Below are 18,988 nucleotides of genomic sequence, written 5' to 3'. Positions count from 1 at the left end.
ACTCCCTACTATATGCAGTAATTAATCTAACCTAAATGACACAATGGTTTATGTCTAAGCTGCTGGAACTCATTTTATTGAAATAAAAGGTTTTGATACCGAATATTGAGTTAGTTCTAGAAAGAGCCGCAGATGCAACATTTATATCCGGTTCCCTTAACAGTTTTGAGAGCATTTGAAATTTGAATTTAGAAATTAAAAATGTTAACATATACAAATCTTAAACATAAACTGTTAAAATAATTTCATATTTGACTTTTTAATGGTTAAAGACTTCTAACCAAAAAAAATATAAAAGAACACTATTATGTTCAGCCACTTATATTTCAGTTTTTGGGGGGTTACAAAGTTCTACTGCAGTGTAGTTACTTTGAATACAGCTCTGTAAAATTATGATAAAAAAAAACATGCTTCTACGTATCATAATTCTTCTGTGTCAAACTGAGTTTCTGGAATCCTTACTCCTTGCATTACTTGATTCCACGCAAATGTCCCTTATGCTTATGCTCCTTGAGAAATTAACATTATTTCGAGCAACTGAAATTCGTCTCGTTCGAATCATATTTCTGTAATCTGTCACTGAAGGAACCTGAGCTGCACCCTGCACTTCTTTGTTCCAGAACTCCATATTTAAATAACACATTAGGCTTCCATTAAGTATGGCCAACGAAGCAAACATTGTCAGTGGTGCCAAAGTATGAATTAGACTTAATGTCGAAGATAACGATGAAAATAAAAGCCAAAATCTGCTATGTGTAACAACTGAAGTCATTAAGGTACGTCTACATTCCCGCTTAACAAGTTCTCCTGAGCACGTTGTAAGTACTGACATCGAAACTGAACTAGCTGCTTTAATACCGAGACAGAGTATCATACTGATACCAATTTTTTGTGTTTCTTTGACTGAAAATAAAAAAGCTGTTAACATTTTTGTAGGGTTTGTTTAGTTAAAACTGACGATGTTCGGGAATTAGCCAAATAAAATACGCGAACAATCCAGTGATTATCATTGACAATCCAGCCCAAAGCCAATGTCTTTTTGTGTATAAAATCAAATAAAGTCCAATTAAAACACCTATCATTTCCGCAAAACCTGTCAAAGAGATAGAATTCAACATCAAGAATTAGACATTTATGTAAAGATTTACCCATAGACATAGTATTGACATGAATATGATCGACTCCAAATTGCCGAATGGCCAAAATCATTGCGTTGTACAAGAAACTAGCCCAAACCCAAGCCCAATGTAAGGCCAAGACATACTTCCAGTTAGTTGTTTCGTCCCAAATGCACAAATAAGAAAGAGATTTATCATGTTTAACGTGTGACCCAAATTCTCTGAGCTGCTCTTCAAGATCAACTGGAATGTTTTTATTGTTTACTGTGGCTGATTCAAGAAGCTCTTGTAGTGCTTCGTCGTATTTTCCATGTTTTGCCAACCAACGAGGTGAATCAGCTATCCATCTAAAAAAAAGTTTTAAGGTTTTTAATTTAAATTTACTATGTACAAACATTTGTAATAATTAACAACGCTTTGTTGTCAAAATTGAAAATGTTGTTTTTTGACACTTAAATGAGAATTAATTTCTTATTTAAAATTGCATCTAAACAATATTTACATTTATTAACTCACCTATTAAAAAGAATTAAGATTAAAGTGAATGATGATATCACATAATATATTTGACTCCAACCATCTACAAAAAGTGATATTCCTGGCAACAATATCAAACCGATGGACCAGAAAAGCTCGAAAAGGCATCTAACAATAACTTTGGCTTGTCCACCTGTGATATCTGTAACTATGTGTATAAAAGTTAAATTTACCAATTACAGTTTTAACGTAAAATGGGAAAATCAAAATATGGATGGAAATTGCTATTTGTTTTTCAAAACAAAGATATTGTGTTAAAAATTTATTGCGACTTGTTTTATAAATGCCCACAAGCTAAATCTGAAAATCTGCTTCACATTAACTACCGATTTAAGAAAATGACACGTTATAAAAGCTTAACTAAAGAAAAAAAAAATTGTTGTCCGAAGAATTTTCCATTCTTTTTACATTGCAATTTAAAAATTGTTAGCTCAACAAACAGTTGTTGAAGCAAGAACTTATATTTGATTTTTTAAGAATCAAAAAGTCAATTTAAAAATAAAATTCTTGAAAAAACAATTTAAACATTTTAAAGCATTTTTAAAAATTTAAAATTGTTAGTCCAAGAATAAAATTTTTGTTTTAATTAATATTTTTTCATGCAAAATATCCTATTTTTGAGCCAACAATTCGTTCTTAAGCTAACAATTATTATCAAGAATGAAAAAAGTTGGAATAGCAATGGAAAATGCATTTTTTTTTGTATTATTATCTGATTTTGGGAATTAGTTCTTTAACCAAAACAAAATGTTCGTTTTATAATCAAAATTAAGTTATTTTGAAAACAACCATGACAATTATTGTTTTCAAAATTGAAGATAAAATCATTGTTCTAATGTCAAGTGTCCTATAGTGTAATCTACCTGTCAATTTCATACGTCTTAATATCTCTTACTCAGACAGTAAAATATCTTTCATTTTCTCTGGAAATATATTGCATTTGTATTATCCTCAATGATATACCTACTTTTGTACGAATGTCATTTGTATAGGTACTCAACAATAAAAGTTGTTGGCACAGAACTGCATACTTGAAACGTTTTTTGCAACTGAGTCTTTAACAATCAATTCTTGAGATTTAAGTATAAATTGTTAATTTTCTAACAAATAGTTCTTGGCACATGAATCTTTTCTTGGAACAACAATTTGTTCTTGGAAGAACAATTTATTCTTAAGCTCTTGTAAACCTAACTGTAAAATTGTCTCGTAGAATAAATGCAAATAGCAATGGAAATCATTGTCTTGTGAAATGCGATCGGTACAACATTAAATAAATTCAAGGAAAAAAATTAATCAAATAAAAGTGCGATCGGCGGCGCGTGCAAAAGCGTTATAAGTGGAAAACAATTAAATTAAAAATTTCAAATGAACGAACAATTAGTGATAAATTATATCGAAGCTGAAATTCTGGACCTTTTTTTAAGTTGGGGATTATCCTGCGCCAGGATATCTGCACTAGAGAAGTGCCGCATAGCTTCTTTTCATGTTATCAAAATTCTTAATGGTCATGACATTGAAAATGTCTTCCAAAAAAGAGAGCTTATGGTGGACCGAAGTAAATTAAGGTACGGTCATGGTAATTTTGTAAGTACGAACTCATATTTTGAATTAATATAGGTAACTATGCAATACTTTATGTCGACGTAATACCATGCTGCCAGAGTGATAAAACACTTTCCATGGTATCACAATGGCTTTCATCGAATACATTACATGCCAGCTCTTCAACGTCTTTTCAAAATGTCTTCGAATTTCGAGAAAAAACAAATACCAATATCATAAATATTGCTGTTTCTGGAGACGATATGATTAAAGCATACCAACAAATGCCAAACCTATCTAGCACTGATCAAACTATCATATCTAGATGCATTGTCGACCATTTTCAACAAAATGTGTCCAAAAACCTTGAAAAGCGTAGCTAAGGAAATAGTAAAATTATTTGCAAATGAAGACGAACGTACGTATTACGAGAAAATGGAAAGCAACCATCAGGAAAAATTGTTGACAGGTACTTTAACGTCGGATACAATCGGAAGAGAAAAGCTGACTCGTCATGGCATGGCCACGGTATAAGGACTTAAATGCCGAACAGCTAATCAATGTTGACTTCAACACATTACACCCGGGAAAATCTAATAAACTCTTCGAAAAGTTCTACAAGTTAGAAGAAAGGGCAAATAATTTTTTATTTGCCATCATCAATCAAGGAGAAACTCTTTCTAGAAATGTATAACAAAATGGATTCCCACCAGCTTTGTGCCGGTTATTATAGTCATAAATAAATTTTTATAATTGGACTAATACAATTTTTTTCAGATTCGAAAAACTTGTTCTTTTTTAATTTCTTGCACACCATTTTAATTCCGTCAAGAACTAGCAAAACTTGCAAACTATCAATTTCTGATGCACAAAAGATGTGTTTGTTCTCTAACTTTAAATATAAGGAGGATGAGCTGCAACTCCAAGCTGTTTCGGCAAAAATTAAGTTGCAGAAAGCTTGAAAGAATTTTATTTGGAAGGTATACGCTATAAAGGTTAAAGTTTATCTCTATGAAAACTTTTCAAAATACAAACAAATTTCTCATTCATTTAAAAGATGGACATAGGACTCCAACACACTATGAAATTTCTTGTAAATATAATTCATGTAACAAATTCTTTCAAACTATTTATAAATTTAAGCATCATATTTAAAACACGATAACAAGCCAGGCAGTTGTAATTTTAAAATCAGTCCTAAAAGAGTAAAGACCATAGCACCTACCATTTCAGAACACAACAACTTATATGTTGATATTTTAAAGAAAAAACAAAATTAAAACCCAAATTTCATTTTATGTTACACTACAGCACTGTTATAAAAGAAATTGGTCCTTAAAAATATGTTTGGTGATTCAGATTTGAAGCAAAACATCAATTTTTTAAGCAGTATTGTCACGTTATAAATTGAAGAAAAAATATTCCATACACTTTAATGCATAAAGCGCGCTTCAATTCTCACATACGACTTAACAAAATTTATTTTTTTCAGGATGATTTTGCCAAATTTTGCAAACTAAACAAAAAAATTTTGCAATTATTTGCCTATTGATTGAAAGAAACTCCCGTATTACCTTAATCTTTGCACACATTTTTCTTTTGGTAGCCAAGTTGAAAGTTTGATTTTTAAAGAAATTATTCATTGCTTTATGAAATTTGAAATTTCAGTATTAAAAATATATAACATCTTTTTGGATTAAGAAAAAAATATTTTTTATTATGTCAATTATACAAATGTTTGTATCTTGAACAATTTTAGGCATATAAAATAGAGCAAAATGTAAATTGCTTTTATATGAAACATATTGCTAATTTTTCACTTTAAAGACATCGGAAGAAGTTTTCCGTTTTTATTAATACTATATTTTGCATTAAATTTAATATTTACGTACATTATTTCTAAGTATGGCTGCTATAAAAAAAATAAAAAATGAAATTCGTTACATTCGAAAACTTTTAGCGTTTTTCCTGCTTCATAGTCTATGTTTCATTTTGTTGAATGAGAAAATCTCCATTTACTGAAAACAATTTATTTACCCCAACAATTTAATTTTCATTTTTTATTGAAAATTAGTTCTTGGGTCAACAATCTATAGTTTCAAAAGTCTGACATGTTTTGTTCTTGATCCAACTATTAAATTGTCAATTTTTATTAACAATACATTTTTCTCGCAACAATTTTCGCTCTTGAAATTTTAGGTATTTTAGTATTTGCCATACAATTTTAATTGTTGACCTTTTTTACAATTCTTTCTTGAGGCAACAATGTAAATTTTTGAAGTTTTTAAATTTTTTATCTTTAAATTAAGAATAAAAGTTTTTGTGGCACGTTCAGCACTTACATTCTTAAGTAAAGAATTTATAGTACTTGGGTTAATTTTAAAAAACGAAAATTGTTGGGCCAAAATACAAAATGCTTGATATTACAATTTTTTTTCTCAGTGTTGAAGTTCGGTTTGATTTCTATATAACCTGCATTTTAAATTGTTCGACATTAAAGAATCTGTAAGAGAAGGTTGGCCTTTTCTATGTCAATTTCTTATAACTGTTAGCGGTTAAGCGATTTATTTTATTAATCTATTCAGTTGGTTGCTAACATATTTTTTGTAAGTATAATTACACTCTGGTATCGAAGTGCCAGCCCCTTGATAACAGAAGCAGCCCATTTTATTGGGCAACTTCGGTTATCAAAAAGTTTGCTTAAAAAACTCGTGATTTTAATCGAATGTGTTTGGAGAAGTGAAGGTCTCCGAATGAGACCAATTTCAAGTGGTTTCCCTAAAGGCTAAGAGCGCCAAAATAACGCGTTTTCGGCGACCTCTGAAGAACAAATTCGGCCATTTACACTGCCGTCGAAACCATATTTGAGAACAGCGAGTAGTAGGCGTCAAGAGGCAATGCATTTGAAGTGGTTTCTTTTCCTATTTAAATTTTTGGAAAATTAGTAGTTTTGATGCACTTTTCTCAGAAACGTGGCCACTACGTTCCGTCAGACAAACGTTTCTGTTAACACCTTTACTTCCTACAACTTAATCATCAACTGGCTTCCTTTCACGTCAAGAATTAGCCCTCAGCTCTCGATCTATGGATGACAAGCTAACAGTTTGGTTCTTGGCTGAAAACGTCAACAACTAAAACCGATTTTCAAATTGTAGACTTAGTTTCTAGTGGAATTATAGAAACTTGTATCACGAGCATTGTTTTGTGGAGAAATATATTTTAGACTGATGTTGATAAGTACACTTCGTAGTTAAGCACGAGGTTCTTCCTGGGACAAATAAGCTTATAAAAGTAGTGGACTTAATGGCTGAAACACAAACACACTTCAGCTTCGGCTTCACCTTACATTTACGAGTTTAGCGATAGGAATTCAATGCATGCTATCACATATTTATTATGCTTTGAGTTTACGTTTCGTTTGACAATCGTAAGGAAAAGAACGTAATGTTACGTAATGTGACTCCAAACGGAAGCTCTAGTTCCAGTTTGCTTAACATTTACTTTGTCTGTGTCTGACAGCTTGACAGCTGTAAAAAAAGTCGACAAACAAAATACATTTGCTTTGGACGGAGTCCCATTGGTTATTATAGAAATGTCATTCAAACTCAAAGCAACCTCGAAGCAGGTCCATCGTAACGGAGACGAAGCCGAAGCTGAAGCGTGTTTGTGTTTCAGCCATGATGGTCTATACTACAGTTGGGAATTTCAATTATTAGGTCCTTTAAAATGACTTTGCTTTGTTTTAAAAAAAATATATATGAATCTGTATATAATAAATAGCAACTCATCCGTTGACAATGACGTACGAAACGGATTGACAAAATTGATGCGTTAAATCTTGTTTTGGATAGGCTATCCCGGATTTAAGGAATACCTCATTGAACGAACCTAAATTGCGATAGCTAGCAAAAAATAAAAACATCTTTAGAGCTGTTCACAAAAGCAGACAAACATATAGATTTCGAAGTAAAATGATATTGCAAAACAAAAATGTAAAAGGATAGGTTTTGACTTTTTACCAAAAAAAAAAAATTTAATCAATTTTCAAGAAATTTTTGGATACTTTTGGATTAATTTTTTGATATCCCAGCTGTTTTGGATCGGAAATCTCTTTTGCACGTAAAATACTAACAAAAAGGTATCCGGATCTGTCGGAGATTGAACGCGACATTGGGTACGTTCGTTGTTAAGAGCTTTATTCAAATTACTAGGTGTGTTTAACTTCTTGAATAAATAAAGTGCGTACTGAGGAAATTCAGATTATTTTATGGAAGTGTTAAAAGCCTTGCTTTATATTTTGTTTGCGTTTTTAAAAAGAAACTGAAAACTTTCAGAATCTACTTAATACAAAATAATTAACAAAATGTAGAGACAAATTTTAGTATCGCTATTATTTGTTTTATAAGTTCAATAATGTTTGATTTTAAGTTGACAAATGAAACCTTTCTGTTTTCAAAAATTTTTAACACTTTTTTCGATTAGAAGAAAACAAAAAACAAAGATACAAAATTGTTATCGTATAAAAGCAATCATAATATATACAAATATATAAAAGTTTGACTGCTAGCAAAGTGCTACTTAGTAACAATAGGTTATTTAAGATTTTTCGCCACCAGTGATATTTCAAAACTGTACAATTTCAAACATGACTAAGCGCTTGAAACTTAAACTTTGAATTAAAAAAAAAATCAATACCGATTTACCTCCCTTCAATGTTATGGTGGAAACGAACCCCCCCATCTCTTTTCAAATCTTGTATATAATCCATAGACTTTTAAGTTTTCGATAAAAAGCCCTACCAATTCAGAGTTTAAGCGTCTGACATTTCTTGACAGCAAGTGAGCTTGCAGTTGCGTTTCAAGTTAAAGCATAATATGAGTTAGGGAGAAGTTAGTTTTGAACATTGCATTGCATCTATTAAAAGTTCGGTTTTCAATATTTTAAAATGTGATCGAAAATCGTAGTAAATATGTATACATAAACTTTATAATTGTTTTATCTTACGTATTATTTGTCCAGTAGTGTACATAAAACAGCAAAACGCTGATGTTAAGAGTCTAAAAACTACGTGCAAACTAAATGTTGACATCATTCCCGTTAGATTTCCACAAATAATTTGACCGATCATTCCAACAAGCATTAGCTTTCGAGGACTCAAACTGTAATTAAATAACAAAACAGTCAAAACGATTCTTATAATAACTGTTTGTAAACCAACTGATCTAAAATACTTCTAGTTAACAATCCTCCTACTAGAGTTCCAATTGAATGAAATGTCTGTGACACGCCCACTAGCACTTGTCGGGAACACACTAAATCAAATTGTGTCACTAAGCTCCTGAATGTTGAGTTATGCTGGAAATGAGCGCATGGTATTATCTTCTGTTGAGCTTTGGGTTTCGTAAACGGATTTGAATAATTTGGATGCATTGCTGTGAAATTATTTTGAAGCGAATGTTCATAGACATGACAAACGTCAATATCGAACTGGCGATCCGTATTTGTTTCTTCACTGATCGGATGTGAAATCATAATCCACTTATCGAAAGTTGAATTAGCTTCTAATACACTCGGCGGTGGCTTACAGTAGTACTCACCCTTTCGGGGAGATGGAGCTGTATAAATAATGACAGCCATTAACCAAGCTGATGGTATTTTCAAGAAGAAAATCAAGAGAATAGTTCTCAGCTGCCAGCGACCGAAGTCGCCGTTGACCTGCCCCACAATATCTTGTTGTCTCGGGGACATTCTCAATAAAAAACTAATACAAAGACTAAGTCCAATAGCACCTCAGGGTCAAGAATTTTGTTAAGAAGCAAACTTTAATAATCACTTCTGACAAATGCAATACTGAAAACTTGAACTATTCAAAAACAATAACAAATAAGCGCGACGATTACTCCGACAAAATAATTTTCCAATGGCAAAACTTTGCCTACTGAAAATAAATTTTCCACGTTTTATTCGTGCACCTATTCTCTTCAACTTATGTATGAAGATAAAAATAAACATTTGGCACACTTCCTTGAAATAAAAGTACCAGACATATTGAATTCCACAAAAGTGCAACAAACTCAAGCTGATTCTTGGTCTTGCAACAGAAATTCAGTAGGCATTAGGTAGTAAATTATATTATATGTCTTTTTATTGAAGTTCATGTTCTTGGTAATTATTGTTGGTGTTAAAAATAGAAATCAACATGCTTGTCAAGTTTATGAATGTTTTTCTGTAAATTTATTACAAAATTAATTGATACTATATGTACTTAAATTCTGTGTTTAAATTCCTCAAATATTAAATAAGGATTTAGGTGATTCTATTTCATAGAAAACATTTAGAGGTTTCTTTTTGAATCATGAGTTATTTTCACATTGACAGCAGTTTCTCGCTCGAAATCTTGACAAAAAGTCAGAACGCTTGAATAGCGCTTTGCTGTATTGAAACTTTTTTTCCATAGTGAGTGTGATGTAGAAAAAACAGTGAGTTGTTTTTGAAAACAACCATGCAAGTTTTTGATAATGCTAGTGTACAACACTCATGGTCCCAGTCGTTCTACGTGTAAAATAGGGTGTAAACTCAATTCACAAACGTCAACTAGGACCAATTTTATGCAAGTAATCCGGTTAATACATCCAAGCATTTCATGAACCAAAGGACGAAATCATCAGCAAGGTATTGGAAAAACAGAGTGATAGTTAGTCGGGTCAGCCATTTGAACGACGCACAGCACAGTGTTCTTTAATTAAAGGGAAAGTTTGTTCTCACTAAGCTATAGTAAACTAGGTCCTTGATACTGGTAAATTCCCCAGCACAAATAAAAGACACAAATTATCTTAAGTTCGTGAATAACAGAACAAACTGAAACGAATTCAGAGCTAAATTAAAAGTCTTATAAACCTTAGATCTCCCATAGAAACAATTCAATGAATTGATTTTAAAATTGCGGAAGAAAGTACTTCAACTATTTCCAGCTTGCGAAACACAGAAATAAAATAGCCTGTCGAAGTTAGGCAGTGCATTTTGGAAAGAAGAAGAGTTGGAGGGACATGGAAAGTTTTGAGATTTCCAGACGATAAAACAGTCTTTAAAAAAAAGAATCAGAGTACCGGTGGCGTGAAGGTTAGTGCGTTGGACTGTCATGCAAGGGGTCTTGGGTTCAATCCATGCCTGTGTCACATAACTTTTTTCACGGGTACTGCCTCTTGCGAGGAATTGACAATCCTCTTGTCATGAAAAAGTGCTTTCTCAAATTAGACTTTTCGGAGTTGGTATATAAACTGTAGGTCCCTTCTATCTCTGACAGCATTACTCGCACACAGGAATGGTTGAGAGTTGTATATATTTATATTAAAAAAAAAAGAATCAATGACTTTAAAAAAACATTCATTAAGATTTCTGAAATGTCGACCAAATTCAGACAAAAAACCCGAAATCAAGCCTCAAAGATGGCAAATGGGTTGGAATCGGAAACCCGAAACAAAAAGCTAATCTCTTTGCTGAAGATTTCGCGAATGTTTTTTTTCAATATTCTTATCGAATAGGGCTACAGATCCCTTACAATTTGTTTGTTGATAGGAACGACGAATGTAAAATTCATACTCAAAGGAGTAACAAGTATATATCAACATAGGATGTCTAATCATAAACCGACGAGAGATGATTTTCACACCCTTAATTTTTTTTTTGTTTCATAACGAAACGTAATGTGTATTTTTTTGCAAAAGTCGTAACTGGCACAAATTAAGATAAGATTATTGCAATCTTAATTTCACATTTTTTATTTGTGAGATCCTTACCAGAATTGCCACTGGTAATATATCTATTTTTAAATGAAACATTTTTTGCAACCAAAAATGTAAATTATTTCAATATAAATGTCTATTTTTTTTCAAAAACATTTTGTTTGTCAATGATGAAGTTGTTTTTATTTAATTCATGGATAAAAATGTTACTTTTTTTTAAATTATCAATTTATTTTCAAATGAATACTTTATTTTTCCTATTTTTATACCTGAGTTCATACTTGTGCAAGAAAAATATATGTAATTGGAAAAACCATTTATTGGCTGATTTTCATAGTAAATTTTGTTATACCTGGTTTCCTAATTGGTGACAAGAAAAAGTAATGGAGAAAAATTATTTTGCATATTTTACCTAAAAAGGGTTAAATGCACTTTTTCCAAGAAAAAGTAATTAGGAAAAATAATTTTTGATTTTTTACCTAAAAAGGGTTAAAAAATGATCTTTTAATTGTTTTTTTTTTTTCAATTCTATTATATATAAAGACCGATGAAGGGAGATATTATCTTATAGTACGATTCTTTTTCTACTAAATAATAGACGTGTTAAGAAATTTTGTGCGATGGCTAATGTTAAACCAGTTTGTGTTTTTTGTGGTGGAAAAAAAGACAAAATAATTTTATTCAATCAAGAACGTTTAGATAAATGTCTTGAAATTTTGAAAATTCGGCAAGCCAATAGTTTGGTTGGGTGTAAAGTGAAGTTGAATCCATTAAGTGAAAGTGAAGGTTTTCATTCAAAATGTTTGAACAATTTTACTGCGCTTAAAGTAAAATATAAACAATCAAATGTAGAATCGGTAGCCTCCGAAAGTGAACTTAATTTATCAGGACCTTCAGCAGCTATGGTTACACGGTAAGCATAATTTTTAAAATATTTAAAACTTAAAATACCTTAATATATGTATGTAATTACGAGCCTCTTAAAGACAAGTTGACTTTTTTTGTTTCTCCTCCGCTTACATTAATCTTTCCAAATATCCGTTTTATTTTAAAGTGCGAACATTAAATTAAACGAAGTATCCGAACAAAACTTAGGAGAACCCGAAACATCAATCTATGACACCTCAATCACTGCATCAGAACTTATTGGTGATGATTTGGCTCAGCCAAAAGAGCAAGTATCTGAAGATCCAGCTGAACAAGAGGAAACCGAGCTAAAAAAAATGCATTTTCTGCATACCTGTTCTAAGGAAGATTCCATGGATAAAATAAAAGCTAAGGCGATGAAGTTAAACGACTTGAACCTGATGATGGAAATTGACGATCGATTGCTACAAGGACACCCCATACTTTACCATGCCATTTGTTGTGTTCAAGTACAAAAGCAAGTAAGAGCGATACAAAATGAACAGAAAGATGCCTTGGATTCGAAGAAGATAAGGGACAAAAGTAATTCAGCGTTTGAAAAAGTTTGTTTGTTTGTGGAAAAAACAATAATTCAGAACAACAGCATGTACTTTCTCGACTTTATCCAAACCATGTATGGTGAATTTCTAACTCAAGAATACGAAGGCGTTGAATTGGCATCACCACCTTATATCAGTACCCGGAAAGCAGGTTGTTGAAGAAATATGCGAAAAAACTTACCATCATACATCGTAACAATAAGAAACTTTTTCATGCTCCAATCAATCTAATATTTGCCCAGAAGACATCATTAGATCACCGAATTTATGCACAGGCCTGGCATGCAATAACTTTGACCGATTTGCTGACACAGCTAGTGGAAAGGATACTCTTCACGACACCGTTGGAATCCTTTTCCAAAACATTGAAGACAACAACATTCAAGAGATAAATATTGAAGAACAAGCTTTGGAAGAAAGTGATCATGAGAATGATGGAAATCCCGGGACCTCCAAAAATATAAGTAAAACGAAAAGGCGACGTAAGTTTGATGCTATAACACATGAATTAGAATCATATACAAAAAAAAAAACAAAAATATCAGTAACCCTATTGCCACTTATTATTACGTCTAATATTCCAAAGTCAGATAATATAAAATTCGCCAACCAAATCGACACATTGTGGATGCTGTCTCATGCCCTACAAATACAAGACACGCCGATGTGGGTTGGTTTCAATAGTTTGATATGCCATGACACTTCTGTCAAACAAAAAATTTCATATCTGACAATCATTAATAACTCTCCAACATGTGCCAATGTTATTCTTAAAACAAAGACACATTGCCAAAAAGTAATTCAAGAATGTGGTGAAATGTATATGCAAGTTACATATGACTTAGGCATTGCTAAAACAGCACTTCAGCTACAGTCCACCAAAGCACCCCACTTCAACAACCTCTTCATTCACATTAGACCATTCCACATAATGATGGCTTATTTCAAGGCAATAGGAAAATTTCTGCGGTATAACAAACATTATGGTCGACTCCTGGCTTTTGGCTAATGGTTCTGTGAGTGGTTATATTACCGGCAAGCATTTCAATCGATGTAAAAGACTTCATCCATTAACGTGCCTAGCAATACAAATCTTGCATTTCAATAGTTTTCTGAGTTCTACAGATGCCGAAATAACAAGTGAGAAAAGAAAATTCCTTGAAGAATTTAAAAAAGAACGCCAGTCTTATCCGCTAGTTCTGAACGACACTTTAATGGAGTTACTAATAAAGTATGAAGAATATGAAGCAAAAACACTTTCTGGAGATCATGGAAAAACTCCAAAGTATTTTCTGATATATACAAATCTGGTGCAATACTACCTTTTGCTGAATAGGAGTATACGTACTGGAGATTTTGAAATGTTTAAATTTGCACTTCTGAAAATTACTAATCTTTGCTTCACTTTTAATCAACAGAATTATTCAAGATACCTCGTGAAATATAGCGACAATCTTCAGAAAGTTGATGTTACTCATCCAGGATTGAAAGAAGAGTTTGAAAAAGGATCATTTGGAATTAAGAGAACAAAACAAGCCATTCTCCCGACAACCGATCGATCTGACGTTGGAACAGACCATAAATGCTGACACTGCTAATAAACTGACTGGTGTTATCCATATGACTAACTCGATCTCTGCTCGACAGCGCTGGTGTAAAAGTCATAGCATACGGGCGAAAATCATCACTCATGTAATGGAAACTTCAGGAATACGAATTAGTCAGAATATTACAGCTGACCTGCAGAAAAGTTACTTGGAAAAGTCAACCAACCAATTAACCACATTGATCGCCAACATCGAGCAGAACATTAATCCTTTTTCAAATTCCCTGGATAAGCTGAATTTGTATAACATATCAATTGGGAAGGCAGCTGGTGAAAATACCGCGGACTATCTTTTAAACGTTGAGGATCTTGACAAGCAAAGAGAAATGTTCGGAGAGTCAAAGTAGGTTTGAAAAGCCGATTAAAAGAAACAAAATCTTTAGTTTTGCAGATTCACAGAAGAAAAAAATGACGGTCTCTGGGAAAATTGTTGAAGTTCCCATTGAACATTTTGGTAACAAAGGAAAACAAAGAACCACCATCGCATGTAGATGTTCGATGGATTTTTCATTCTTCATCTGATGAGAGAGATCCCAGCTTCTTTTGGAAATATTTCAAAAAAGATACTGCAGATGTTTACGAGATGTACACACGTTGCGAGGTACAAACCGAAGTCAAATGTATTAAATAAAGGGTCCCGATCAAGTCCGGCCTGCAGACTTTCTATGCGAGCTGAGAAATATTAATTTTAGGGAGAGCTTGGTGTCTTTTTTGATTGAAGACGGGAAAAATCAAGAGATGGTGACATTCTTCAAAAATAAAACAGTTTATGTTAACTATAAAAATTGTTACACATTTTTGGAAGTTAATGGAGCTGTTAGAACAGAAGACGAAAATAAAGCATGTCCTGCACACGAAGAAGCCGACACTAAAGTTGGCGTTGGTAATGCAGAAAGGTTCATGAACGTGTCGAAGCTCTACGAATCATTGGGACCAGATTTATGTCAACCTCTTCCAGGATTCCATGCTTTCACAGTATGTGACTTCAACCCTGCATTTTTCAAAAAAGGCAAGAAGCGGCCACTTACAATTCTTCAAAACTCAACTGATTTTATCGAAGCCTTCTCAAAACTGAAGAACTATCCAGACATCGAAGCACAGATATTTGACATACTAGAAAGATTTGTTTGCTGCATATACGGACTTAAACAGTTTAATGACGTCAACGAAGCCCGGCTTTCAATTTTCGACAAATCTTTTAAATGCAACGACATTGAAGAGACGTTCAAAATTAAAACAAAAAACTTTGATGGCTCAATTTTGCCACCCTGCAAGTCGGAGCTGCACCAGCAAATTTTGAGATGTGCTTACATCTCAACTATATGGAGTAATGCATACCGCTAAAATCCCACCGTCCTCTCTCCTTCTAACTGTGGATGGCAAGAAATAAGGGACAAACTGGAGTTTAGGTGGTTTGAAGGTGACCAATTACCAACTTCGGTCAGCGAAGTTTTGATTAAGGATCATTCAAACATTAATGATTCAGGTAAATACATCAACTTTCCATCTTCCTTTGACAATTCATACAGTTTTTAATCTACGTTCCTAACAGACGCAAATATCCAAATTGACAACGTAGGAGATGATGAAGAACCTACCCACAACCAAGTCAGCACTAGCGAAGATTCTGATGAAGAAGATATTTCATGTTTAATGGAGTCATTCAGAAGTGGCGAAGATGTGCTGTCCAGCATTTTTGACTAAATTATAATCTTATAACGTTTTGAGAACAAATTAAAACCAAAACTAAAAGCACACACAAAAATGTTTTGAAACTTATTTGTTTTGTAAAGATCTTATGCCAGTTAACAGCAAAAGGTGATCCCCCCCCTCTTTACCCTTTTTCTGGTATAATTGTTATGAGTTATATATTAATGCAAAGTATAGGTACATATATTTTAATATAATTTTACTTTTTTAGACGTTTTGATACAATAGATTAAAATGGGTATTTTTCCCCCTTTTACCCCTTTGCTTTGGAGTTATAAAAGACTTTTAGAGCTGATATTATTTTTTCGGTGTTCTTTATTAAACGGTCTACAAAATTCATCAAAACATTGTTTCTCTCCCAGATTTCTACCCAAAAACAAAATATTTTTCGATTGTATACAGTATGCGACAGTGCGACTATTTTCGATCCTGCCGGCGACTTCTCCCCGGGACGCAAGCGGCAGGCATGGTTTTTCCTCTTTTTTAAATATCAAACTAACTATCTAAACATACTTCAGCCCTTATCACATATAACAATTTGACGGTTTTTTTACAACTTTAGGTCAGCGGCAGGATAACTTCGCCCCACTGTCCAGGTGGCAGTCATGGTTTTTCTTTCTCAAGGCAGTACCAACTAACGTTCTAGACCGGTTTCAAGTCTTATCATGTTAGACATGTGACCTCGGTTTTTTTACAACTTTGTTAACTGTAAATTAATGCATAACGGGTGCGCCTGCAGGCATCGATTTTATGTTTTTCTAATGTAAAAACTGCCCGAAAAAAAAAATTAATCCATTATCAAATCTTTCAAAAATGAGTGACGCTGGCTCCTGGGCTAACAAGACTACATAAAATACACAAAGAAGACATCCCAATAAGACCACTCATCAATTATAAGACCGCAAAGTGTTACAAAATTGGGCACTCAGTGCCTAGTCCACTTTTCAAATCACTTTAAACATATGTTTTACTCTTTTTTTGCCAATTAAATACTCATATAACGCAATTTGTAATGTTTAGGTACTCACAAAGAGACTTTTGAATAGTTTGAGTTGTTATTGGTGACAAAATAAGACTGGAAGCAAAACATGTCGCGATATCGTATTTCCATACGAAAAGGAAATCATTACTATCATTTCCTTTTCGTATGGAAATCATTACTAAAGGGTCTCCCAAAATTAACGCAAGATTTGAATTAAATAGAAAACGCCGTTTTTAGTCTTTTGCTAGTTATATTTTTATTGACTCGTAAAGTACATAGGATAGGGTTATGTATGGAGTAACACATCGGACAAATGGCCTATACGGCTTTGCATGCACATGCGCACTCTTTTGTTGAAATTTTCCATGACCATTCTGCATAAATGTGGCTGAATTTCGTTGATGCAGCGTTGAATCTCCTCCTTTAATGCACGGGTGGTTGGGGGCTTGTTGACATAGACTTGTGATTTCAAGTAACCCCATAAAAAGAAGTCTAATGGTGTTAAATCACACGATCTAGGAGGCCAATTTTGATCACCAAAACGAGAGAGTACACGACCTGGAAATGTCTCATGCAGTAATTGTATTGTTTCACGGGCTGTATGACATGTGGCACCGTCTTGTTGAAACCACATATTGGACACATCAATATCATCCAATTTTGGCAGAAAGAACTGTGTAATCATGTCCCGATATCGAGCACCAGTAACAGGCAATTTTGGGGATTGACAAAGCCATCAAGATGAAAATGTGCTTCATCGCTTAGGATGATTTTGCTCGAAAAATCAGGGTCCATTTGTTAATGTTCAATAATCCATTCAACGAACTCTCTTCTCTGTCCATGGTCATTAGGCTTCAATTGTTGTGTTAATTGAATTTTGTAAGCATGAAGACACAGATCTTTGGTGAGTATACGCTGTAGAGAGGTTCTTGAAATTTGCCATTCTTGTCCACGACGTCGAATTGAGGTTCCTGGATTGTCAGCAACACTCTCACGCACTGCTTCAGTATCCATGAATTTTTCAATTAATCTCTTCACAGTTGACGAAGACAAAACACTATTCCGACCATATTTTGTATGAAATTTTCGAACTGCAGCCGCCAAGCTTTCACTATTTTTGAAATATTCTTTAATAATGAAGACACGTTGTTCTATCGTGTAACGCTCCATTTTTAATAACCCTATACTGTTAGCTGTCAAATTGTTTTTTTTCAGGGTTGCCAACACTTCACTGCACAAATGGCGGCAAATTCAAATCTTGCGTTAATTTTGGGACACCCTTTATCATTTCCTTTTCGTATGATAGTAATGATTTTGTTGTTGATTTTACGGTTATTTGATGTGAATATGTTTTACAGTCAAATACCTCTTAGCATATTAATTTTTTTTACCTAAAGATACAAGAATCAGATTTAGTTTTAGCCAAGTTGAGGATATTGTAATTGGGAGAGTATTGAAATAGTGTTCGATAGAAACGCTGCAAAAAGTTTGAAACTTCGAGTATGGATAGGTTTTTTTCACTTACGTGTTATAAGACGTCGACTGTTCTTATTTTTTCGCCGCTACTTTGAGTTTGAATGCAAATATTTCTTACAGTCAGAGTCCTCTAACCCACACTTCATTGTAAAAAAAAACAAGTACTAAGGAGGTTTTAGCAAAGTTGCAAATATAATGACTCTGAAGGATGATCATTTTCTTTCAGGAAAAGCATTCGAAAGTTTTGATAACAATTGAACAAGGAAAATTATAATTACAAAGCTTTCGTGTTGCAGGATATCGACTGTTTTCGTTCTGTAATACTGTAATTATTTTTTTTTACATTTTACACCGGTAAATATTAGTTTGTTCAAACAAGTGATTTCAGTGCGATATCATTGCATATAATTTTTTTTGTTTATCAACTAAAGTAAGTAAATCTTTCCTTGTAATTTATGTCTATAATTTACGAGTTCCTGTTCTAATAGAGAAGTATGGATGCTATTATGGATCGCGTTCTATATCTCCTTAATGCATCTTCCTACCGGGATTTGACTGCAGCGGAGAAAGAACTCTTTGACGAGAATTACTCTCGGTTCCTAGAGGCAGAAGAGGAGGGAGTTCACCACAATGAATCAGAAGATGACAGATGACAATGATGGAGATTTTTCCGATGCTGATGATCCAAATTATGAGCCAAATACAGCTTTGTTGGATATTCGCGTCACGCAAGCTGGTTTGGACATGGAAGAAGAAATGGAGGCTGAAAGACAGCAGCAACAAGGCAACCGAAATGACCACGAAGACGA

The 18,988-nt window shown here is 33.3% G+C and overlaps 1 protein-coding gene across 1 annotated transcript; it reads right to left on the bottom strand.

The window, feature by feature from the left end:
• Positions 1-302: 302 nt before the first annotated feature.
• LOC129940372 (solute carrier family 22 member 3) lies at positions 303-9,120 on the bottom strand. The gene is made up of 6 exons (XM_056048690.1): positions 8,416-9,120; positions 8,202-8,356; positions 1,635-1,803; positions 1,149-1,465; positions 959-1,093; positions 303-903 (listed from the first exon to the last, which is right to left on the bottom strand). The coding sequence occupies exons 1-6, from the start codon at positions 8,943-8,945 to the stop codon at positions 437-439; spliced, it is 1,773 nt and encodes a 590-aa protein (XP_055904665.1). The 5' UTR covers positions 8,946-9,120; the 3' UTR covers positions 303-436.
• Between the last annotated feature and the right edge of the window lie 9,868 nt (positions 9,121-18,988).

The sequence above is a fragment of the Eupeodes corollae genome, chromosome 1 (genome assembly GCF_945859685.1).
Source record: "Eupeodes corollae chromosome 1, idEupCoro1.1, whole genome shotgun sequence".
Classification (NCBI taxonomy): Eukaryota; Metazoa; Arthropoda; class Insecta; order Diptera; family Syrphidae; genus Eupeodes; species Eupeodes corollae.
The sequence above is the reverse complement of the archived record's forward strand: the minus strand, read 5'-3'. Positions and strand labels throughout refer to the sequence as shown.